The sequence below is a fragment of the Heteronotia binoei genome, chromosome 3, assembly GCF_032191835.1.
Source record: "Heteronotia binoei isolate CCM8104 ecotype False Entrance Well chromosome 3, APGP_CSIRO_Hbin_v1, whole genome shotgun sequence".
NCBI classification, from domain to species: Eukaryota; Metazoa; Chordata; class Lepidosauria; order Squamata; family Gekkonidae; genus Heteronotia; species Heteronotia binoei.
Window position 1 is genome coordinate 95,095,239 of NC_083225.1, and position 20,855 is coordinate 95,116,093.

At 42.8% G+C, this 20,855-nt stretch overlaps 1 protein-coding gene across 4 annotated transcripts in view; it reads left to right on the forward strand.

Annotated features, from left to right (window-relative positions):
- The window catches only part of DSCAM (DS cell adhesion molecule), an 805,927-nt gene that overhangs the window by 686,665 nt on the left and 98,407 nt on the right, over window positions 1-20,855 (forward strand). For 3 of the 4 annotated variants that reach the window (XM_060234239.1, XM_060234240.1, XM_060234242.1), the window contains exons 22-24: window positions 13,558-13,675; window positions 18,028-18,191; window positions 19,053-19,151. In XM_060234239.1, the coding sequence (XP_060090222.1) occupies window positions 13,558-13,675; window positions 18,028-18,191; window positions 19,053-19,151 (381 nt within the window). Of the gene's footprint in view, window positions 1-13,557; window positions 13,676-18,023; window positions 18,192-19,052; window positions 19,152-20,855 lie in introns of those variants that run through there. The other variant, XM_060234243.1, reaches the window with a different exon arrangement.

The following is a 20,855-nucleotide window of genomic DNA, read 5'->3' on the forward strand; positions in this document are numbered from 1 at the left end:
TGTAGAGTCGCCTTTTAGGTTGTTGGAAGAGGGTTTTCGCTATGACCAGCTTGTTCTCTTGACAAAACTCTATTAGCCTTTGCCCAGCTTCATTTTGTTCTCCAAGGCCAAACTTGTCAGTTGTTCCAGTTACCTTTTGACTTCCTACTTTGACATTTCAGTCCCCTATGATGAGGAGGACATCTTTTTTTTGGTGTTAATTCTAGAAGGTGCTGTAGATCCTCATAGAACTGGTCCACTTCAGCCTCTTCTGCATCCATGGTTGGGGCATAGACTTGGATTACTGTGATATTGAATGGTTTGCCTTGGATATGGACTGAGATAATTTTTGAGATTGTATCCCATTACTGCCTTCCTCACTCTCTTGTTAACTATAAAGGTCATACCATTTTTTCTATGGGACTCTTGCCCACAGTAATAGATATAGTGATCCTCTGAGTTAAATTCACCCAATCTCATCCATTTTAGTTCACTGATTCCCAAGATGTTGATGTTCAGTCTTGCCATCTCTTGATTGACTGCATCCAGCTTACCTTGATTCATAGATCTTACATTCCACTTTCCAATGCAGTATTATTCTTTGTAGCATCAGACTGTTCTTTCACCATCAGACACATCCACAGCTGAGCGTCCTTTCGGCTTTGGCTCAGCCACTTCACTCTTTCTGTGGTTACTTGGACTTGCCCTCCGCTCTTCCCCAGTAGCATATTGGGCACCTTCTAACCTGAGGGCCTCATCTTCCAGCGCCATATCTTTTAGCCTTGTGTTACTGTCCATGGGGTTTTCTTGGCAAGGATACTGGAGTAGTTTGCCAGTTCTTTGAGAGGGTGAACAAACTCGTGGACAGAGGGGACCCAATAGATGTTGTTTACCTTGACTTCCAGAAAGCTTTTGATAAAGTTCCTCATCAAAGGCTCCTAAGTAAGCTCACGTTTGGGAGCCAGTTTGGTGTAATGGTTAAGTGCGCGGACTCTTATCTGGGAGAACCGGGTTTGATTCCCCACTCCTCCACTTGTACCTGCTGAGATGGCCTTGGGTCAGCCATAGCTTTCATAGAAGCTGTCCTTGAAAGGGCAGCTGCTGTAAAAGCACTCTCAGCCCTACCTACCTCACAGGGTGTTTGTTGGGGGGGGGGGAGAGGTGGAGGAGATTGTGACCGCTCTGAGATTCAGAGAATAAGGCAGGATATAAATCCAAAATCTTCTTCTTCTTCAAGAGTCAAAGGTAAAAGGACAAGTCCTCTTGTGGATTAAAAAGTGACTAATTAATAGGAAACAGGAGTGAGTATAAATGGGCAATTTTCTTAGGGAGGGTGGTAAGTAGTGGGGTGCCACAGGACTCAGTACTGGGTCCCATGCTTTTTAACTTGTTTGTTAATTACTTGGAGTTGGGAGTAAGCAGTGATGTGGCTTAAGTTTGTGAAAGACACTAAATTTTTCATGGTGGTGAGAAACAGAGAGGATTGTGAGGCACTCCAAAGGGATCTGTTGAGGCTGGGTGAGTGGGTGTCAACATGGCAAATGAGGTTCAACGTGGCCAAGTGCAAGGTAATGCACATCGGGACCAAAAATCCTAGCTATAAATACAAGTTGATGGGGTGTGAACTGGTGGAGGCTGACGAAGGGAGAGATCTTAGGGTCGTGGTAGATAATTCACTGAAAATGTCGAGACAATGTGTGACTGCAATAAGAACATAAGAGAAGCCATGTAAGATCAGGCCAATGGCCCATCCAGTCCAACACTCTGTGTCACACAGTGGCAAAAAAATTTTTATATATATACACACACACACACACACTGTGGCTAATAGCCACTGATGGACCTCTGCTCCTTTTTTTTTATCTAAACCCCTCTTGAAGGTGGCTATGCTTGTGGCCGCCACGACCTCCTGTGGCAGTGAATTTCACATGTTAATCACCCTTTGGGTGAAGAAGTACTTCCTTTTATCTGTTTTAACCTGTCTGTTCAGCAATTTCATCGAATGCCCACGAGTTCTTGTATTGTGAGAAAGGGAGAAAAGTACTTCTTTCTCTACTTTCTCCATCCCATGCAATATCTTGTAAACCTCTATCATGTCACCCCGCAGTCGACGTTTCTCCAAGCTAAAGAGTCCCAAGCGTTTCAACCTTTCTTCATAGGGAAAGTGCTCCAGCCCTTTAATCATTCTAGTTGCCCTTTTCTGGACTTTCTCCAATGCTATAATATCCTTTTTGAGGTGCGGTGACCAGAACTGCACACAGTACTCCAAATGAGACCGCACCATCGATTTATACAGGGGCATTATGATACTGGCTGATTTGTTTTCAATTCCCTTCCTAATAATTCCCAGCATGGCGTTGGCCTTTTTTATTGCAAACGCACACTGTCTTGACATTTTCAGTGAGTTATCTACCATGACCCCAAGATCTCTCTCTTGGTCAGTCTCTGCCAGTTCACACCCCCATCAACTTGTATTTGTAGCTGGGATTCTTGGCCCCAATGTGCATTACTTTGCACTTGGCCACATTGAACCACATCTGCCACGTTGACGCCCACTCACCCAGCCTCAACAGATCCCTTTGGAGTTCCTCACAATAAAAAAGGCCAACACTATGCTGGGAATTATTAGGAAGGGAATTGAAAACAAATCAGCCAGTATCATAATGCCCCTGTATAAATCGATGGCACAGGCTCATTTGGAGTACTGTGTACAATTCAGGTCACCGCACCTCAAAGAAGATACTATAGCATTGAGAAAAGTACAGAAAAGGGCAACTAGGGCCACCGTCACACTCACCATTAAATCCATCCCTAACCCGTCTCTAATATACCCGCAGCTTTTTTACAACGAATTTCCTGATCAGACATCCCTCCATCCTTCAGTTCTAAGCAGCGTTGGTCCAGTCGCTGGCTGATCAGAGGTCTCAACCGGACCTCATTTTTTGAGATGGCATTCCACACTTGCGCAAGCACAGTACGTGGGATATTGTGCTTGGCTTTTTTTTTTTCCTAAAAGGTGCCAGAAAAGGTGGGAGATCTGCCCCACCCCATTTAAACACCCAGAAAGGAAGGGGAAGCCCAGGAGCTGTCTTTGCTGTCTCTCCGCCTGGCGGGGAGACAGCAAAGGTGGGTGATCTTCCTCCCCCCCCCCATTTAAACACTACACAGTGGTGTTTAAATGGGGGGGAGCACAGCAACTCTCTTTGCTGTCTCTCCACCTGGCGGGGAGACAGCAAAGGTGGGAGATCCTCCTCCCATTTAAACACCTCCGCCAGGCGGAGAGACAGCAAAGGTGGGTGATCTTCCTCCCCCCCATTTAAACACCCCGCCATGGTGTTTAAATGTGGGGGGAGCATGGCAACTCTCTTTGCCGTCTCTCCGCCTGGCGGGGAGATGGCAAAGGTGGGTCATCTTCCTCCCCTGGCAGGGAGACAGCAAAGGTGGGCAATCTGCCTCCTCCCCCCCCATTTAGGAAAGGTCCCCTGTGCAAGCACCAGTTGTTTTCAACTCTGGGGTAACGCTGCTTTCACAAAGTTTTCATGGCAGACCTTTTATGGGGTGGTTTTCCATTGCCTTCCCCAGTCATCTATACTTTCCCCTCAGCAAGCTGGGTACATATTTTAATGACCTCAGAAGGTTGGAAGGCTGAATCAACAATTGCTGGCGCAATGATATCATTTGGAGTGGGCTCTCGCAGGGAAGCGGATGTGCGCTTGTGGAGACTTGGCTACAATGGAGCGTTCAAACATAGAAAGTGCACGCGGGAGTCGTCGGAAGCATTCTTATTCTGGATTTAATGTACTATCAAAAAAGTCCGCGTCTCAGTTGTGGCAGTTCAGGACATGAACGAGCCAATGACCATTGCCAGATGCTGATGTTTGGACAACCGCATAAAATCCGACATGCATCTGGCTTTCATCCATGCCCATCTTGTCAGTTTATGTGTGTCTGACCTCGGCCTAGAATGATTAAAGGGTTGGAACACTTTCCCTATGAAGAAAATGTTCTTGGGGCTCTTTAGCTTGGAAAAACGTTGACTGAGGGGTGACATGATAGAAGTTTACAAGATTATGCATGGGATGGATAAAGTAGAGAAAGAAGTACTTTTCTCCCTTTCTCACAATAGGAGAACTCATGGGCACTCAATGAAATTGCTGAACATTCAGGTTAGAACAGATAAAAGGAAGTTCTTCAGCAAAAGAATGATTGACACATGGAATTCACTGCCACAGGAGGTGGTGGTGGCTACAAGCATAACCAGCTTCAAGAGAGGTTTGGATAAACATATGGAGCAGAGGTCCATCAGTAGCTATTAGCCACAGCATACTGTTGGAACTCTCTGTCTGGGGCAGTAATGCTCTGTATTCTTGGTGCATGGGAGAGGCAACAACGTGAGGGCTTCTAATGATCTGGCTCCACTGATGGACCTTCTGATGGCACCTGGATTTTTTAGCCACTGTGTGACACAGAGTGTTGGACTGGATGGGCCATTGGCCTGATGGTCGACCATCGGTCGACCATCAGCTACTGACCTGCCGCCTCGCCGACATAGGGGTGAGGGGTCTGCCTTACAGTGGCTCTCCTCCTTCCTCGAGGATCGGGGACAAAGGGTGGCTATTGGGGGCGAGCGGTCCCGGGGCGCACACTGGACTGTGGAGTGCCCCAGGGGGCAGTTCTCTCACCAATGTTATTCAATATCTATATGCGTCCTCTTGCCCAGATTGCCAGGAGATACGGACTTGGGTGCCATCAATATGCAGATGACACCCAACTCTATCTGCTGATGGACGGCCGGCCTGACTGCGTCCCTGAGAATTTAGACCGGGCCTTGCAGGATATGGCAACTTGGTTGAGGGGGAGCGGGCTGAAATTGAATCCAGCGAAGACAGAAGTCCTTTGTCTGGGTCGGGGCGCTCGGGAAGGGGAAATACCTCTTCCGGTCTTCGATGGGGCGCCGCTGAAAGCGGCGCACCGGGTTAGGAGTCTGGGAGTTTTACTGGAGCCTTCATTATCAATGGAGGCCCAGATTGCAACCACCGCCAAGTCAGCCTTTTTCCACCTAAGGCGGGCAAGGCAGTTGGCTCCCTTCCTAGAGCGCCAAGATCTGGCAACGGTACTTCACGCAACGGTCACCTTGAGACTGGATTACTGTAATGCCCTCTACATGGGGCTGCCTCTGTACCGAACCCGGAAGCTGCAGCTGGTGCAGAATGCAGCGGCTAGACTGTTGCTGGGGCTTCCTAAATGGGAGCACATACAGCCTGGACTGCGCGAGCTGCACTGGCTGCCAGTTATATATCGGGTTCGTTACAAAGTGCTGGTCATTACCTTTAAAGCCCTATATGGTCGAGGACCTGTCTACCTTAGGGACCGTCTCTCCCCATATGAACCCCAGAGAGCACTGAGGTCAGCTGGAAAAAACTTGTTGACTACTCCCGGACTGAGAGAGGTGAAGCTGCAATGTACCCGTAACCGGGCCTTCTCCTCTGTAGCCCCGAGCCTATGGAACCAACTTCCAGAGGAAATGAGGGCCCTGCTGGATCTTGAACAATTCCGCAGGGCCTGCAAGACCTTCCTCTTCCGACTGGCTTTCGCTGACGAAGAAAGAAATTGCTAATGATAACCGCCATCCTAAAAGAACAGTATTAGCACTTTTATTAACTTAATTAACTAATTTTAAACCTAATCAGAATTTTAATGCTTAAATGTAATTTTGTGTTTTTTGCTTTCTTTGTATAATTGAAATTTGTATGATGTTGTTAGCCGCCCTGAGCCTGCTTCGGCGGGGAGGGCGGGATACAAATAAAATTATCTATCTATCTATCTATCCATCCAACATAGCTTCTCTTAATGTACTTTCATTAGATAGGCTTTGTTTACTTCTCTTCCTTTTGAGAACTGATTGTGTGTATGGGTGAGAGAGAGAGAGAAAGAGAGAGAATTATTATTATTATTACTTGAACAATTCTCTGGAGAAGGTAGAGCTTCTTTTTTGAAGAGAAAATGAGCGCCACAATTTTAGAATGATCATATACCACATAGAATAATTTTCTGTCTTTATTTTTATGGATCCCAAAAGTTGACTAGGAATCCAGTAAAGCAATTTTGCTCTACAAGGACTGCTTTGTATGACTTTCTTTTAAAATGTGATTTGAATAGAATAGAAACCCACTGATATTAAATATAGTTAATGCTAATGCCTCGTCTTCATGTCTGTCTAGTTGGTGTAAAATAGATTCTCACCCTATAGTTTGTTCTTCCTTATTAGCTTCTAGTTCTAATCAGCATATTTGACTGTAGTGTGTCAAGACTGAACTTTTGATCCCTGGCATTGTTTTGTTCCAAATATTGCACATTTCTTATTAATATGTATAAATAATTATACTTTTGGAGAGAAGGGGGTGGGGGTTGTGGATAGATCCTCACAGACATTCCTCTGAGTCTTTCTTCTTCTAGCCATCAGCCAGCCTAACTGCCCGTTTGCTGGATACACTTCAGTGCCTCCTAGACGGCCTATTGAAGTCCTTTTTTCTTTCTTTTCTTTACTGTTCAAAGATGTTGGTATTTGTGGGATCCAGCAGCTTGTCATCCCATGGTGTCCATGTCCTCAGTTGGTGGGCTGGGGAGGGCAGGAAATCATTGACTGGCAGGTGGGTCAGCCCATGTCCAGAATCTGGTACCTCATGCTGTGCCAAGGCTTTTTACAACTTTAACCAATAAAGTTGTGGCCAATTTATTTCAAGCCAGGTTGTGTGTGTGTTATTCAAACCAGGGTCATAAAATGGACTAATGGGGCATGGGAAGTAAGATAACCCTCCTTTTGCCTTCACACCCTCTCCTTAGCACTGGAGCTGCAAACTCCAGCAAGATCTGTCTGTTCTTGAAGCTGTTGCTTATATAAGTAAATGAAGCAGCTCTGAACCATCAATCTTGAAAGAGCTACATTAAAAATGAAGCATTGATTTTTATAGTTCCTTTCTTTGGATTTCTCCAGATTTAATTTCAGCTGTTTTTTTCCTCCATGAGTGTTTTCAAAAATTAGTTATCCACTTATTTATTAACGGCTACATTTGCATCTAGTCCTTCAGCAGTGTTTTTATCACATGACAGTCCTATGAAGCATGCTAGATTGAATGATGGTGGCTTTCCCTAGAGAATGTAACAGCTAAACAGGAATATGGGTCTAGGTTTCCCCATCCAAACCCTACACACTATCAGGCTGAGCGGGCTGAAGTTGAATCCAGCGAAGACTGAGGTCCTTTGCGTGGGCCGCGGCCCTTATACCGAACACAGAAACTTCAGGTAGTCCAGAACGCGGTGGCCAGGCTGCTATTGGGACTACCATGGTGGGAACATGTGCGGCCTGGGCTGCAGGATCTGCATTGGCTGCCGGTTGTGTACCGTGTTCGCTATAAAGTGCTGGTCATTACCTTTAAAGCCCTATATGGCCGAGGACCTGCCTACCTAAGGGACCGCCTCTCCCCATATGTTCCCCAGAGAGCACTGAGATCTAGCTCGCAAAATCTCTTAATAATCCCTGGGCCAAGAGAGGCTCGATTGAAGACAACCAGGGAGCAAGCCTTCTCAGCAATGGCCCCTCGATGGTGGAATCATCTACCAGAGATGGTACGAGCCCTGCGGGACTTGAATCAACTCCGCAGGGCTTGCAAAACATTTCTTTTCCAGCTTGCCTTCGAAACAGAACCTGGCTAAACTGATGTGTAGCCACCCAGCCATCTTGTGGATATTATGACCCATAGTAATTTAGCACCTATTTTATCTATTTTAACTAACTTATTTATTATGTAATTGATTATTTAAAATTGTTGTTGTACTGTATTGTTTTATTGAACCATGGAATTCCATTCCTGTGAGCCGCCCTGAGCCCGCCTTTGGCAGGGGAGGGCGGGATATAAGAATAAATTTATTATTATTATTATTATTATTATTATTATTATTATTATTATTATTATTATTATTATTATTATTATTATTATTATTATTATTATCTGCTATGACACCATGATTCACTTATACTAAGTGTCATCACTCTTTGTGCTACTAAATTTCAGTTTCATATAACAGTGGAAAGAACTTCTGGGTGTGGAGCAGGTGTCACTGGGACCATGGGGGAGGTATCTGTGAAGTTCCTGCATTATGCAGGGGATTGGACTAGATGACCCTGGAGGTCCCTAACAATTCTATGATTCTAACTGAGGTTAAACACTCATGCTTGCAATATATTGGTTTCTTATTATTGGTGAGCAAAATTCTTTGGGAACAATCTACCAAAAATATCTGTGCCAGTGAGTACATGGTAGGATAGCATTGCTTGGGTGTTTGATCAGATCAGAGTAACACAAGAATGCTCTTTCTGTAAATTAACTGTTCTTGCCATAGTTCCAAATGCACCAACTATCCCACACTCATAGAACGGGCACGTGCTCAGTTCTCCAAATAAAATTTGCAAACGCCAACAGAAAAAGCCTGGTTTGAAAGTTCTTCATTTGTACTGCATAGAAGTTATGTACCCTGCACAATTGGGAAGTGCAGTTTACTCATCCATATGCATAATTCCAAACAGAATATCCCCTGGCAAGTAGATCCAGTGATTTGTCACACTATTTATCATGGCTCAGCTTGGTATCAGCAATGAATTTAAAAATATTGCCTAGAGGTTTGGCCATTCAGCTCCCATTAAAAGGAAAGGATGAAAGTTAAAAGAAATAAATGATAATGGCCCAAGTGAGGAATTGTATAAACATACGAATGGCATGTATGAAATTTTCTTATACAGAGTCAGACTTGTAGTCCATCTAGTTATGTCTATTCAGATGAGCAGCAGCTTTCCAGTGCCTAAAGCAGAGAAATATCTTTACAGACATCTGAGATCCTTTAAATGAAAATGTTAGTAATTGAATGTGAGACCTTTTATGCACAAATAACATGATCTATCTCTTAGCTATGACCCCTTATTAATAATATATGAAGTTACCCTAAGCAGAATTAGATCAGAATTGATCTGCCTTACCCCATTTCAGCTGCTCCAGCTGACAGGAGCTAAGAGATTTTTCCCAGACCTTCCTAATTGTAAATTTCAGGTTTTGAACATGAGGCCTGCAAAGCACATGATCTACCCCTGAACACTCCCATGAAATGTTAAGTATGTATTAAGGAAAATTCAGTTTTGTTGTTAAGGCTCTAAATACATGTTCTAGATATGAATGGTTGATAGTAATTTATGCCTACATTTTATTCATCTTCCTGGTAATATCTACAGAAAGAGCAATGCAATAAAAGATTTTTGTAACACTAAAAAAGGTGGAACATTCACTCTTACCTTGGTGCCTACAACTACTTCCCAAAGATTGTAATTTGGAATATAGTTACCTGTTTGGTTGCGGAAAAATTACCTAAGTGGTCCAAACTCTAATTTAGAAGATACTTCTCCTAAACCCTTGGGTTTCACTGTCAATTGGCCAATGTCAGTTGCTGGGTGTATATACTGATCTCTATCAACTTGTAAATTCTGAATCCTCCTCCTTTGACACTCACTGTGCCAAGAGGTCAGAACAGAATCAAAAAAGCACCCAGGCTTCTCTTTTGATGGCATTAGCTCCACTGTCTGTGCACCAATAAATTGCATCTTTATCATTAAAATTCCTGTTCTGTACTCCCACTGTTCTTTGTTCCTGACTGTTCACAACTCTGCATCGTTTTAATTATTAGAGAAGGTGAACTGTAGGCTGACAACTGTCAAAATCTGTCTTGTCTTAGAGGAATTTTGCATCAAAGGAAGAGGAAATATTGACATCCTCCCATTGGCTCTTTCTTTGTTGAAGAATGTAAAATACTTACCTCATCAAAGAAAGAGAACAGGCAGCAGGTTATGAACTTGGGAGGTTCTATTCAATAATCAGAAATTAATAAAGGCAATTTTATATGATTTATTGGTATGGAGAAGGGATGTATGGCTCTGGCACAAAAACAGAACATAGAAATGTGATGCATACCACTTACAATGTGTACAAATGAAACAAGGGAAGAGTTGTGGGTATGTATGTGTAAAAAAGGCTTTCCCTGAGAAAGCTTTTCATTTATTTCATTTGTTGGGGCTCCCATTTCCTGATTGTGCAGTCAAGTGCAAAGAATGTCCTGACCTTTCTTCTACAAAGCAGTGAATTTGTCCCAGTTCCATTCATTTATTGCTCAGATTGCTCAGATAGTTCATTCCACAGTGTATTCCACTCCTCTTTAATCAGGCCTCATTTTGGGCAGGAGCTCAAAGGAGTGGAGCTCTAGAACCTCTAAATTTTTTTTGCATTCTTTCTTTCTTTCTCTCCCCCCCCCCCCCCAATATTTGCTTCTAGGCTCCATTGTTTAAGTCCCCTGTGAAAATTCTGCTGAATGTTTAAGATTTGACAAACTTTCTAATATTTCCCCCCATAAAAAATGGGAAAATAATCCAAACATAAAAAGCAGACAGGTGGAAATCTTCATCATGCCATTATGGCCACAAGGAGAAAGTAATGTTAAAAGTATGATGGGAGTAACCATGCATTGGATTCTTCCTACCTAAATACATCCTATAACCATGCATTGGATTCTTCCTACCTAAATACAGAACTTTACATTTATGCCTGTTAAAATTTATTTTATTGGTTTTAGCCCAGTTTTCCAGCCTGTCAAGATCATCCTGTATTCTGTTTCTGTCTTTTACTATATTTGCAACCCCTCCCAATTTGGTATAATTGGCAAATTTAATAAGCATTCCCTCTGTTCCTTCATCCAAATCATTTATAAAGATGTTGAACAAAACAGGTCCCTGGACAGATCCTTGAGGCATTCTACTTGTCACTCCTCTCCAAGAGGATGAGGAACCATTCACAAGCACTCTTTGGGTGCAATCTGTCAACCAGTTACAGATCCACCTAATGGTAACAGGATCCAAACCACATTTTACCAACTTGTCAACAAGGACAGTATGTGGAACCTTATCAAAAGCCTTACTGAAATCAAGATAGACGATGTCTACAGCATTCCCCTGATCCAGCAAGATAGTAGCATTTTCTTTTTTAAAAAAATAGAGATTAGATTAGTCTGACATTACTTGTTCTTGAGAAATCTATGCTGGCTCTTAGTAATCACAGCCATCCTTTCTAAATGTTCCAGGACTGACTGACTGATGATTTGATCTAACACTTTTTCAGGTATAGATAGACATCAAACTGACGGGTCAGTAGTTACCCGGATCCTCCTTTTCCCCCTTCTTAAAGATGGGGACAACATTTGCCCGCCTCTAATCTTCTGGCACCTCTCCTGTTCTCCAAAAATTCTCAAAAATAATAGCCAGAGGCTCAGAAATTACATCCGCAAGCTCTTTTAGAACCCTTGGATGCAGTTCATCTGGCCCTGAGGACTTAGTTTCATTTAAAGAAGATAGGTATTTATGTACTACCCCTATGCTGATCTTAGGTTGGAACTCCATACCCTCATTATATGTTCTGTTTTTGCCATGTTGAGTACCGTTTCCTTTAGAAGAGAGGACTGAGGAAAAGTAGGAATTGAGCAATTCCGCCCTCTTTGCATTACCTATTACAATTTCATTTTCCTGTCCTTGCAGTGGACGTACCATGTCCTTGCTCTTTTTCTTACTCTGAACATAAGAGAAGAACCCTTTTTTTGTTGTTTTTATCATCTTTAGCCAGCTTAAGCTCATACTGAGCTTTAGCTTTCCCAACTTTTTCCCTACAAGACTGGTGATTTGTTTATATTCATCCTTGGTTATACGGCCCTCTTTCCAATTCCTAAAGAAGTCTTTTTTATTTCTCAAGTTTTTAGAGAGCTGTTTACGGAGCCAACTCAGCTTCTTTAGGTTCCATTTTTTCTTCTTATAGGAATTGTCTGTGATTGCACTTTCAGTATTTCACTTTTAAGAAATTCCCGCCCCTCTTGAACCCCTTCCTCTTAAGTATTTCTGACCATGGGATTTTACCCAACATAGTTCTAAGTTTGTCGAAGTTTGCCTTTCTGAAGTCCAACCTATATGTCTGACTACGTATAGCTTTTCTCTTCCCTAAGACTGTAAATTCCAAAATCACATGGTCAGTACTGCCCAGGATGCCCACTATTTTCACTTCTTCAATCAATACTTCCTTGTTGGTGGAAATCAAGTCCAAGATAACAGATCCCCTTGTTTCCTTCTTCACTTTCCGGAAAAGGAAGTTGTCAGCAAGACAAGTCAGGAATTTATTTGACCTTTCATTTTTAGCAGAGTTGGAATTCCATCATCTGTCTGGGTAATTGAAATCTCCCACGATCACTGAGTCCCTTCTCTTGGAGAACTTTGCAATCTGTTGTAGGAGTATCTCATCCAAGTCCTCTGCCTGGCTTTGTGATCTATGGCAGACCCCCACCATAATATCGCTGTTATTTCCTATTCCTTTTATTTTTCTGCCCATCGCCACCACTCTCAAATGAGGGCAAGAAGGAAAAGACAAACCAGAACACAGAGCAAGAGAGGAAATTTTTCTTACCTTGTGCGTGCTTGTCACTGCTTTTTCTTGATTTCTCTCTCCTCCTAACACTGCATACACTTCATTTTACCAGTCTGCATTTATTTTCATTTTAACCCCTCTGTACTCACTGAGCAGCGCACTAGTGATTTTGACCCTAGAAATCTCAAGAGGTCTCAAAAATAGAAAGCTGGGTGGAAGACATGCAGGACCCTAGGAACCAAAAAGGAAAAGGCCTCCAAGAAATATGATCTAGTTTATAAGAAATTCCCGGCATTTTTTGAATAAATGCCAGATGCTGGCATGAATAAATGCCAGATGCTGTTATTTCTCCTCCCTATAGCATTCTCTTTCTCTTCTGTCTCGTCCCTCCTTTCTGTTTGTGGTTTTGTGCTGGGAGAGCTGGGGGAAATCTGGCATTTGGTGAGAGGGAGGGAGGGTGCTGAGGGAAGTTATGGCTATTCTATAATGTTGGAAGTTACAAAAAAATGGGAAAGAAGGAAGTAAGGACACATGGTGATTATCAGTCTCTGTCTTTCAGTCTTGCTGTGCTGTTGTAAGGGAGGAAGGAAGTGATGGGGATGGCCACTGAGTGTCCTGATTCAGCTCATGGGCACAGTTTCACTATAAGCTCTGCTATCCAAGAGAATAGTGGTGCAACAAGGCCAGCAATAGAATGCAGACTAGTTGCAGTTGTCTACTGCAGGCTTAATTCTAACATAACTTGAACATTGCTTAGCACCATCAGAACATGTGCTTTCTTCCAGTACAGCTTTCTTCCAGTAGAGTAGAGAGGATTCAGTGATTAAAAGCTGTTTATTTTTATTCCCAGCTATCTGGAGGCCCCTTTCTCCTCCACCTAACCTTTTCTGAAGCTATTGAAATTATGTTATTTGTGTTCCAACAGCCAAATAATGTAGTTTAAAATTAATTAGTCTCATATAAACATAGCCAGAAGCATCTTAACTTTTCCTTTAAATATTTAATTCCTCCTGTTTCTACCTCCAAATAATGTAGTATCATACCATTCTCCATGTTAACCCTTTTCTGCTTCCTATCTCAGCTCCAGCAAAAATTCTGACATTCAGTGGTACGGTAACAACCCCATGGATGAAGGATATTGTCCTCCCTTGCAAGGCGGTTGGGGACCCAGCTCCTACAGTCAAATGGATGAAAGAAAGGTAATCAGCAACTATTTGTACACCTTCAGTAAGGACTGGGTGATCTCAACTGCCTAATCATATGGAGCTGTAACATATTTCTAGTAAAGCAGAGCCAAGGATTCACTTGCCCCTTTACCCAATGGGGATTTTCAGCTATTGGAAACCAGGGAAAGTAGAGATAAGTTTCATTTGTTACCACGGCATTGCATGGTGCAGCTTCAGTTGATGACTTAGCCATCAGAACAGTCAGATGATAACTTTTGTTCAACATGCTTGTTTTTTCAGTTAACTTTTAGGGGCATCCCCATTTTATAGCACCATGCATATCCTTGAGCCAGGAGAGCCAGTTTGGTGTAGTGGTTAAGTGTGCGGACTCTTATCTGGGAGAACCGGGTTTGATTCCCCACTCCTCCACCTGCTGGAATGGCCTTGGGTCAGCCATAGCTCTGGCAGAAGTTGTCCTTGAAAGGGCAGCTGCTGTGAGAGCCCTCTCCAGCCCCACCCACCTCACAGGGTGTTTGTTGTGGGGGAGGAAGGTAAAGGAGATTGTGAGCCGCTCTGAGACTCTTCAGAGTGGAGGGCGGGATATAAATCCAATATCTTCTAAATCCAATATCTTCTTCCTTGATGGCAAGTGTCCAATAATAGTGTAAAATGCATCATGTTTTCATTAATTGGAACTGCCAAACTTCCTGGTACTGTTATTAGCACTTTAAAAGGGAAAAACAGACATTTTTAAAAATCCTGTTGTCTTGCCTTTAAAATGATAATAACATTTTGATTAGTAACACCATGCAGGGGTTGAATTAAACTGCTTCTAGCTTCCCTTGTGGCCGTAATCTGAATCATGATGGCACAAATTTGTAATTTGTTTTTACTAGCAGATCTGTGATCTTTGACATGTTTATTTTTCCTTAGAGAACCAGTTTGGTGTAGTGGTTAAGTGTGTGGACTCTTATCTGGGAGAACCGGGATTGATTCCCCACTCCTTCATTTGCACCTGCTGGAATGGCCTTGGGCTAGCCATAGCTATCGCAAAGGTTGTCCTTGAAAGGGCAGCTGCTGTGACAGCCCTTTCAGCCCCACCCACTTCACAGGGTGTCTGTTGTGGGGGGAGAAGATAAAGGAGATTGTAAGCTGCTCTGAGTCTCTGATTCAGAGAGAAGGGCGGGGTATAAATCTGCAATTCTTCTTCTTCTTAGACTGGCAGTTTAACCTAAAAAGAATACAAAATTTAGTAGATAGTCCAATAATACATGAGACAACCAGGCTGTTATCCAGAGTTGGCTATGGGGATCCTATCAATCTTGTTTTTAAAGATCTGCACTGTCTACCCATCTGTTTCCAGGCAAAATTCAAAGGCCCTATAGGGCTTGGGGCAAGGATACTTGAAAGTCTGCCTTTTTGTTCTTGAATGATCCAGCTTGCTAGCTAAGATCCTTTTCTTAAATCTTGCTCTCTGTGCCCCTGGCCTGCAGACATGAGGACAGTGGTGACCAGACAGAACCTTTTCAGTGAGGGCTCCTTGTATTTGTAAGGCCCTCCCATTTGAAGTTTGCCTGGCACCTAACTTGCTCATATATAGGTGTTTCTTTTTATTAGGACTGTCTGGTGTCCTGCTACAGAGGATATGCAATTAGGTGAAACTGAGAAGAAAATATATCTGCAAATACCATATTTTTCAGATATCTGGCATTCCAAATCAGGAATTTTCCAGGATAGTAAAAAATGGTCCTGAAAAATCCCAGAAATATTCAGGATTAACTGGAAAGATCAGGAGCCAGCATTTGCAGACTTCCAGGACTGTTTCCTTTCTCCCCCTTCCCTGTTTTTTCCCCCTTTTTCCTGTGTTTGCCAGGCATTTCAATGGCTTGCCAGGCTGCTTCTGTCAGTTTCAAGCCTGCTTGTCAATTTTAAGAGTGTTTTTTTTTCTTTGCAAAAGTTATTTTGCTTGAATTTGTTCTGCTGTGATTCTGCAGTTTGACATTAATCCTGTTGAGTTTGCACTGTGACAGTGGCACTGAATTCTGCTGGGATTCTGCATATTGTCATTGGTTCTGCTGGGCTTGCAAAAGTGCCCCACACCAAATACAGCAAACAGAGCCATCAGTGTATGATGTGGTGTCATTTCCAGGTTTGCTCCATTGTTCAATGGCATCCTGCTCCTGTAGTCTCTCATCAGGATCCAGTCACTGACTGATAACCCTCCTTCTACCCCACTTTTCAGTGAAGAGTTCCACCTTTATGATCTACTTCTAGCCTGAGGACTGTTCTATGAATAACCTTTTTAATTTTTTAAAATTAATGTTAAAGGAGACATAAAAAATAAGGATGCATATACAAGCACAAGAACCTCCCTCCCCAAAAAATCTAGAGGGGAAAAGAAGATACACACACACATGTGGATGTATTTATGCATGTGTTTGAGTCTATAATAATAGTTCTCCTGTCATGGTGGCAAATCTGACCATTCTGATTGGTTGGGCCTTGGTGGGACTGTGGAGTATCAGCCTTTGGCCTGTCAAACTATCACTCAAGAGTACTGTGCCAATGGTTGAGTCTGCTCCTCTCTCCTGCTGGAGTGGCTGTTGCTAGCCAGCGAAGCTGATTCTGCCAGTAAAAGACAACCAGCGTTAGTTCTGGCAGTTACTGTGGGAACACACTACTGACCCATCACACATTGGTCACGGTCTTTGGCCTCCCATTGGCTGACTCCCCTGCCCTTGCCTACTGAAGGCCCAGGAATGTTGAACAAACTGCCAAAAGCCACATCTCCAACTCTTCTCTGTGTCCTCTCCATCACACGGCTTCAGAATGGGCTGCAGAACTACTGCAGCCTTATGAAAGTCTTCCTAGCACACATAGCCTCCAAAAGCCACAGAAATAGCCTGGGAGACCAGGTCCTGCTGGGAGTCTTTCCTTAGAGGCCATGGCTGCTGCCTGGGAATTGCTAGCCAGAGGCTATTGCTAGGCAACCCAGGCTGCTTTTTTCAGAAAAGGGAGAGGCCTCAGGGGGATATAATGCCATACAATCCACCCTCCAAAGCAGTTATTTTCTCCAAAATGGGGAGACAGATCTGTTGTCTAGAGTCCAGATGGCAGAGAACAGCTCCCCTTGAAGTGGGGAGGAGTGAATGCCTTCACTTGGGTGGATGGGAAGACAGCAAGGGTGGGGGGCACTCACAGGCTGGTGGGAAATCCATGGAGATTCTGTGGTGGAGTTTGAGGAGGACATATGAGTTAAGGCTTTAGAGTGGAATCTGCCAGACTGATGTTCTTGTTGTGGAACTGACTGGGTGATTTTGGACCAGTCACAGACTTCCAGCCTAACTTGCCTCACAGGGTTGTTGTTCAGATCAAAGGGGGGAGAGGAGAATGATATAAGCTGCTTTGGTTCCCACCCACCCCCCAATTGTGGAGAAAGACTGTCCTTTTCCTAGGCTGCAGGGAGGGGGAAGGTGATGGAAAGCTGAAGTCAAAGGGGCAGATAAAGGGAAGGAGATAGGGTTGCCAACTCCAGGTTAGGATATTCCTGGAGATTTAAGGGGTGGAGCTTGGAGAGGATGGGGCTTGAGGAGGGATGGGACCTCAGACAGGTACAATGCCATTTCCTCCTGGGGAACCACTGTTACCAATCTCCAAGTGAGGGCTGGAGATCACTCTGATTTATAACTGCTCTCCAGATGAACATATGAAGCTGCCTTATACTGAATCAGACCTTTGGTCCATCAAAGTCAGTATTGTCTTCTCAGACTGGCAGCGGCTCTCCAGGGTCTCAAGCTGAGGTTTTTCACATCTATTTGCCTGGACCCTTTTTTGGAGATGCCAGGGATTGAACCTGGGACCTTCTGCTTCCCAAGCAGATGCTCTACCACTGAGCCACCGTCCCTTCCCTGATGGCAGAAATCAGCCACTTGGGGGGAGGGAGTGAATGGGTGAGAAGACAGCTGGGGCGGGGCATTCACCCAGAGCCTCCTTCTAGAGTCTGTTGTATTTTTCTTTGCAATGGACCTTATTCCTAGTGATTTTGTGTGTGTATGTACGAACCAATCTATAGAGAACATAACAACAACACAAACGTTTTCACAAATTGAAGCATCTATAGAGAGCTCAGCATTCAGCATATATACAGAAAGGATTCCTTCCTTCCTTCCAACAAATATAGTTAAAGAATGGAGAGAGGCTAACTTGATCTTTTTCCCATAATATGAGGAAGGGCTTAAATCAGCTGTGTTGAAGCTGCATTGAAGCCAGAATAAAGTGTAGTCCTGGTTTATGCAAATCATTTGGTGCTTTTAAAAATAACCCTAATCTTGAGTAACATCGATTTTAACCTCTTTAATGTATGACACTTGTTTCCTGTGAGGTAGTAACGGGACACCCAGTCTAGTGATGATTGATGGGCGAAGAAGCATCTTTAGCAATGGTAGCTTTGTCATCCGTACTGTGAAAGCTGAGGATTCCGGATATTACAGCTGTGTGGCCACTAACAACTGGGGATCAGATGAAATTATTTTGAATTTACAGGTACAGGGTAAGTAATAAAACCCTTCCTTCATGCACTTCAATGTGAATATGTATTCATTTTATTTTATTTATGGTATATTTAGTACACCTTTCTCACAGGGTCAAGGCAGATTACACAGAGTACGTCAATGCAATCAGCAGGTTGAAACATTCAGTGAACTAATAAGATTTGGGTTGTATAGCCAGCTAAAAATCTAAACAAACCCAGAAGTGAAACAAAGCATAACATGATGGCCTCAGAAATTATGTTAATGTCAGTATTTGGAAAGTGGCTTGAGGAATTCATTTTAGGTCAGAAATGTATGGTCCATTTTTATTTCATAACTGATTAATCAACTTCCGTTAAGATTGAGAATAGCACTAAAAGCAGTTGGGGACCCAAAGTCTCAAGTTTACAAAGCATCTAATAACAAGTTGGCTGCAGGTTTTCAGCAACAATGATTGATCTGCTCTCTGTGACTTTATGAAGGCCACAGCCATAATGGTGCATGCATTCATTCAGGTCTTACCATTCATTTCAGATCTTATCAAAATAGCCAGAGTATAACCTGGGATTTGTGACAGACCTGTTACAGTTTTGCCTAAACTCACCTTGGCATGTGTTTTTCCAGCCTTTTGAAAGCTGATCCTGCAAGGAACTGAAATGAAGGGCAGGGAGGGGATTAGGTTAATAAATGCCAGATAAAATTATATAGTTTTAAAATCTTTTTTTTAAAAGAGAGAGAAATCAACTACTCTTAACTAAATATGTCAAATTAATAGATGCTTTGACTGATAGAATTTGGTTTTTTTGCAGCCCAAAGCAATTAAGAATAAATCATGCAAAATAATTTGATTCTCATTTCTGTTCTTAACTTTTATTATCCAGTACCACCAGACCAGCCTAGACTTACAGTGTCCAAAACCACATCTTCCTCAATCACTCTTTCCTGGATTCCTGGAGATAATGGTGGCAGCTCTATTCGAGGTAACAGTCATTGCAAAGAAGCTTTTTTCAAATTTGCATAGTGGACTATTGCTGAGTTTTGTTAGCCTCAAGAAGAAGCAGAAGTCAGAGGGGCAGATAAAGGGAAGGAGATAGGTTATTTTTATAGTCAATCTTTATTGCATTAGCAAAAAAAAAAAAAGCCATGGCAATAATACATTGTAAAATGGAAATGTCCAATGAGAGAAAGTCTGAAAAACAATCAAATAATGAAAATGGGCATTTTTACACAAAGTATTAAATTACGTCATTATTAAAATATATATCTAATAATAAGAAAGGAAGGCTATATAGTCCAGAGTACGAAAGGAAGACCATAGAGTATAGAGCAGCAGTGTCAAACGTGTGGCCCAAGGGCCAAATCAGGCCCCTGGAGGGTTCCTATCAGGCCCTCAAGCAAATTTGCTTTCTTCTCCCTCTCTCTGCTGAGTCCCAGCTTGCTTTGCCAGGCTTGCTCAATCACACAAGAGCTACAGAGCAAAGCCTCTATTTTCTCCATTGGCCAAGACTACTCCTTTGGGGAGGGAGAGAAGAAGGGAGAACTTGTTTTGCCAGGCTCTCTCAATTCCACAGCAGAGCTACTGAACCAAGCCTCTCTTTCTTCCATTTTCTGAGGCTCCACCTCCTCTTCTTCCCCTAGGGAGGGAGGGAAAAAGCCAGAACCTCCTTTGCCCAATTCCCCCAATCACATGGGAGAGATACAAAATCTTTAATTGTGTTTGGCTGTATCCTTTATAAAGTTTATATCTCTGCTACCTGGCATTACATTTTATGACACACATGGCCTGGCCCAACAAGGTCTCATTAATGTCAGATCCGTCCCTCAACAAATAAGTTTGACACCTGTGGTATAGAGGTTATCTAGGTAGATTACCTAGGTTGCTTGCATTTGGATGATGATGCTCCATATGAACCAGAGATGGTATACTGAGTTTGCAAGTTCACGGTGGGCTTGTCAGTAATGAAGGCTCAAGGCACATTGTACAGACAACTGGTGAGCTCTATTTACATATTAAAACAAGACATTTAAAACATGACATTTCAAGATGTTGAAAATAAGCACAATTTTTTACTTATGTGACTCAGACTTAAAATTAAGTGGTTTTGAATCTGAAGTTAGGATTGGAGCATTTGAGTCCTGTGGTACCTTTAAGATAAACAAAAAAATTTTCTGGGTTAGGATTGTTATGATAGATCTTGAACAATGTTGGCTAGTTAACTTACAAGAAGGCTGGGAAGCAGTACTTCAAAGAACATTCACAAAGGCTGAATCTAACTGACTCTGTTTTCATAGTCTCTTTGATCGTGTGAGGCTACCTGCTCCCTGGCAATAAAAAGAAAATGAAACAGATCACATTGTATGAATGAATGTCCAACTGGACCTGCTGTCCACCCTGTACAAACATCAGAAGTTCCTTCCCCATGGAAATTTTTGGATAAGGATGAAAGTATCTTGCCACCAGGAGCTGGATGGTAGAAATGTTATCTCTTGGAATAGTTATACTGACATGCACTATTTATTTTTCTACACTTTCCAGCTCTTTTAAGTGGGTTTATTGCTCCTTGGATTAGGCAGATGACAAATGAGAAAATTGCCTTTTTTGTGATCCATTGTGGGATACTGTATTCTCTCTAAAGCAATTTAATTTTCTTTTAGATACCTTTTTAGTCTCCTAAACATCTAGT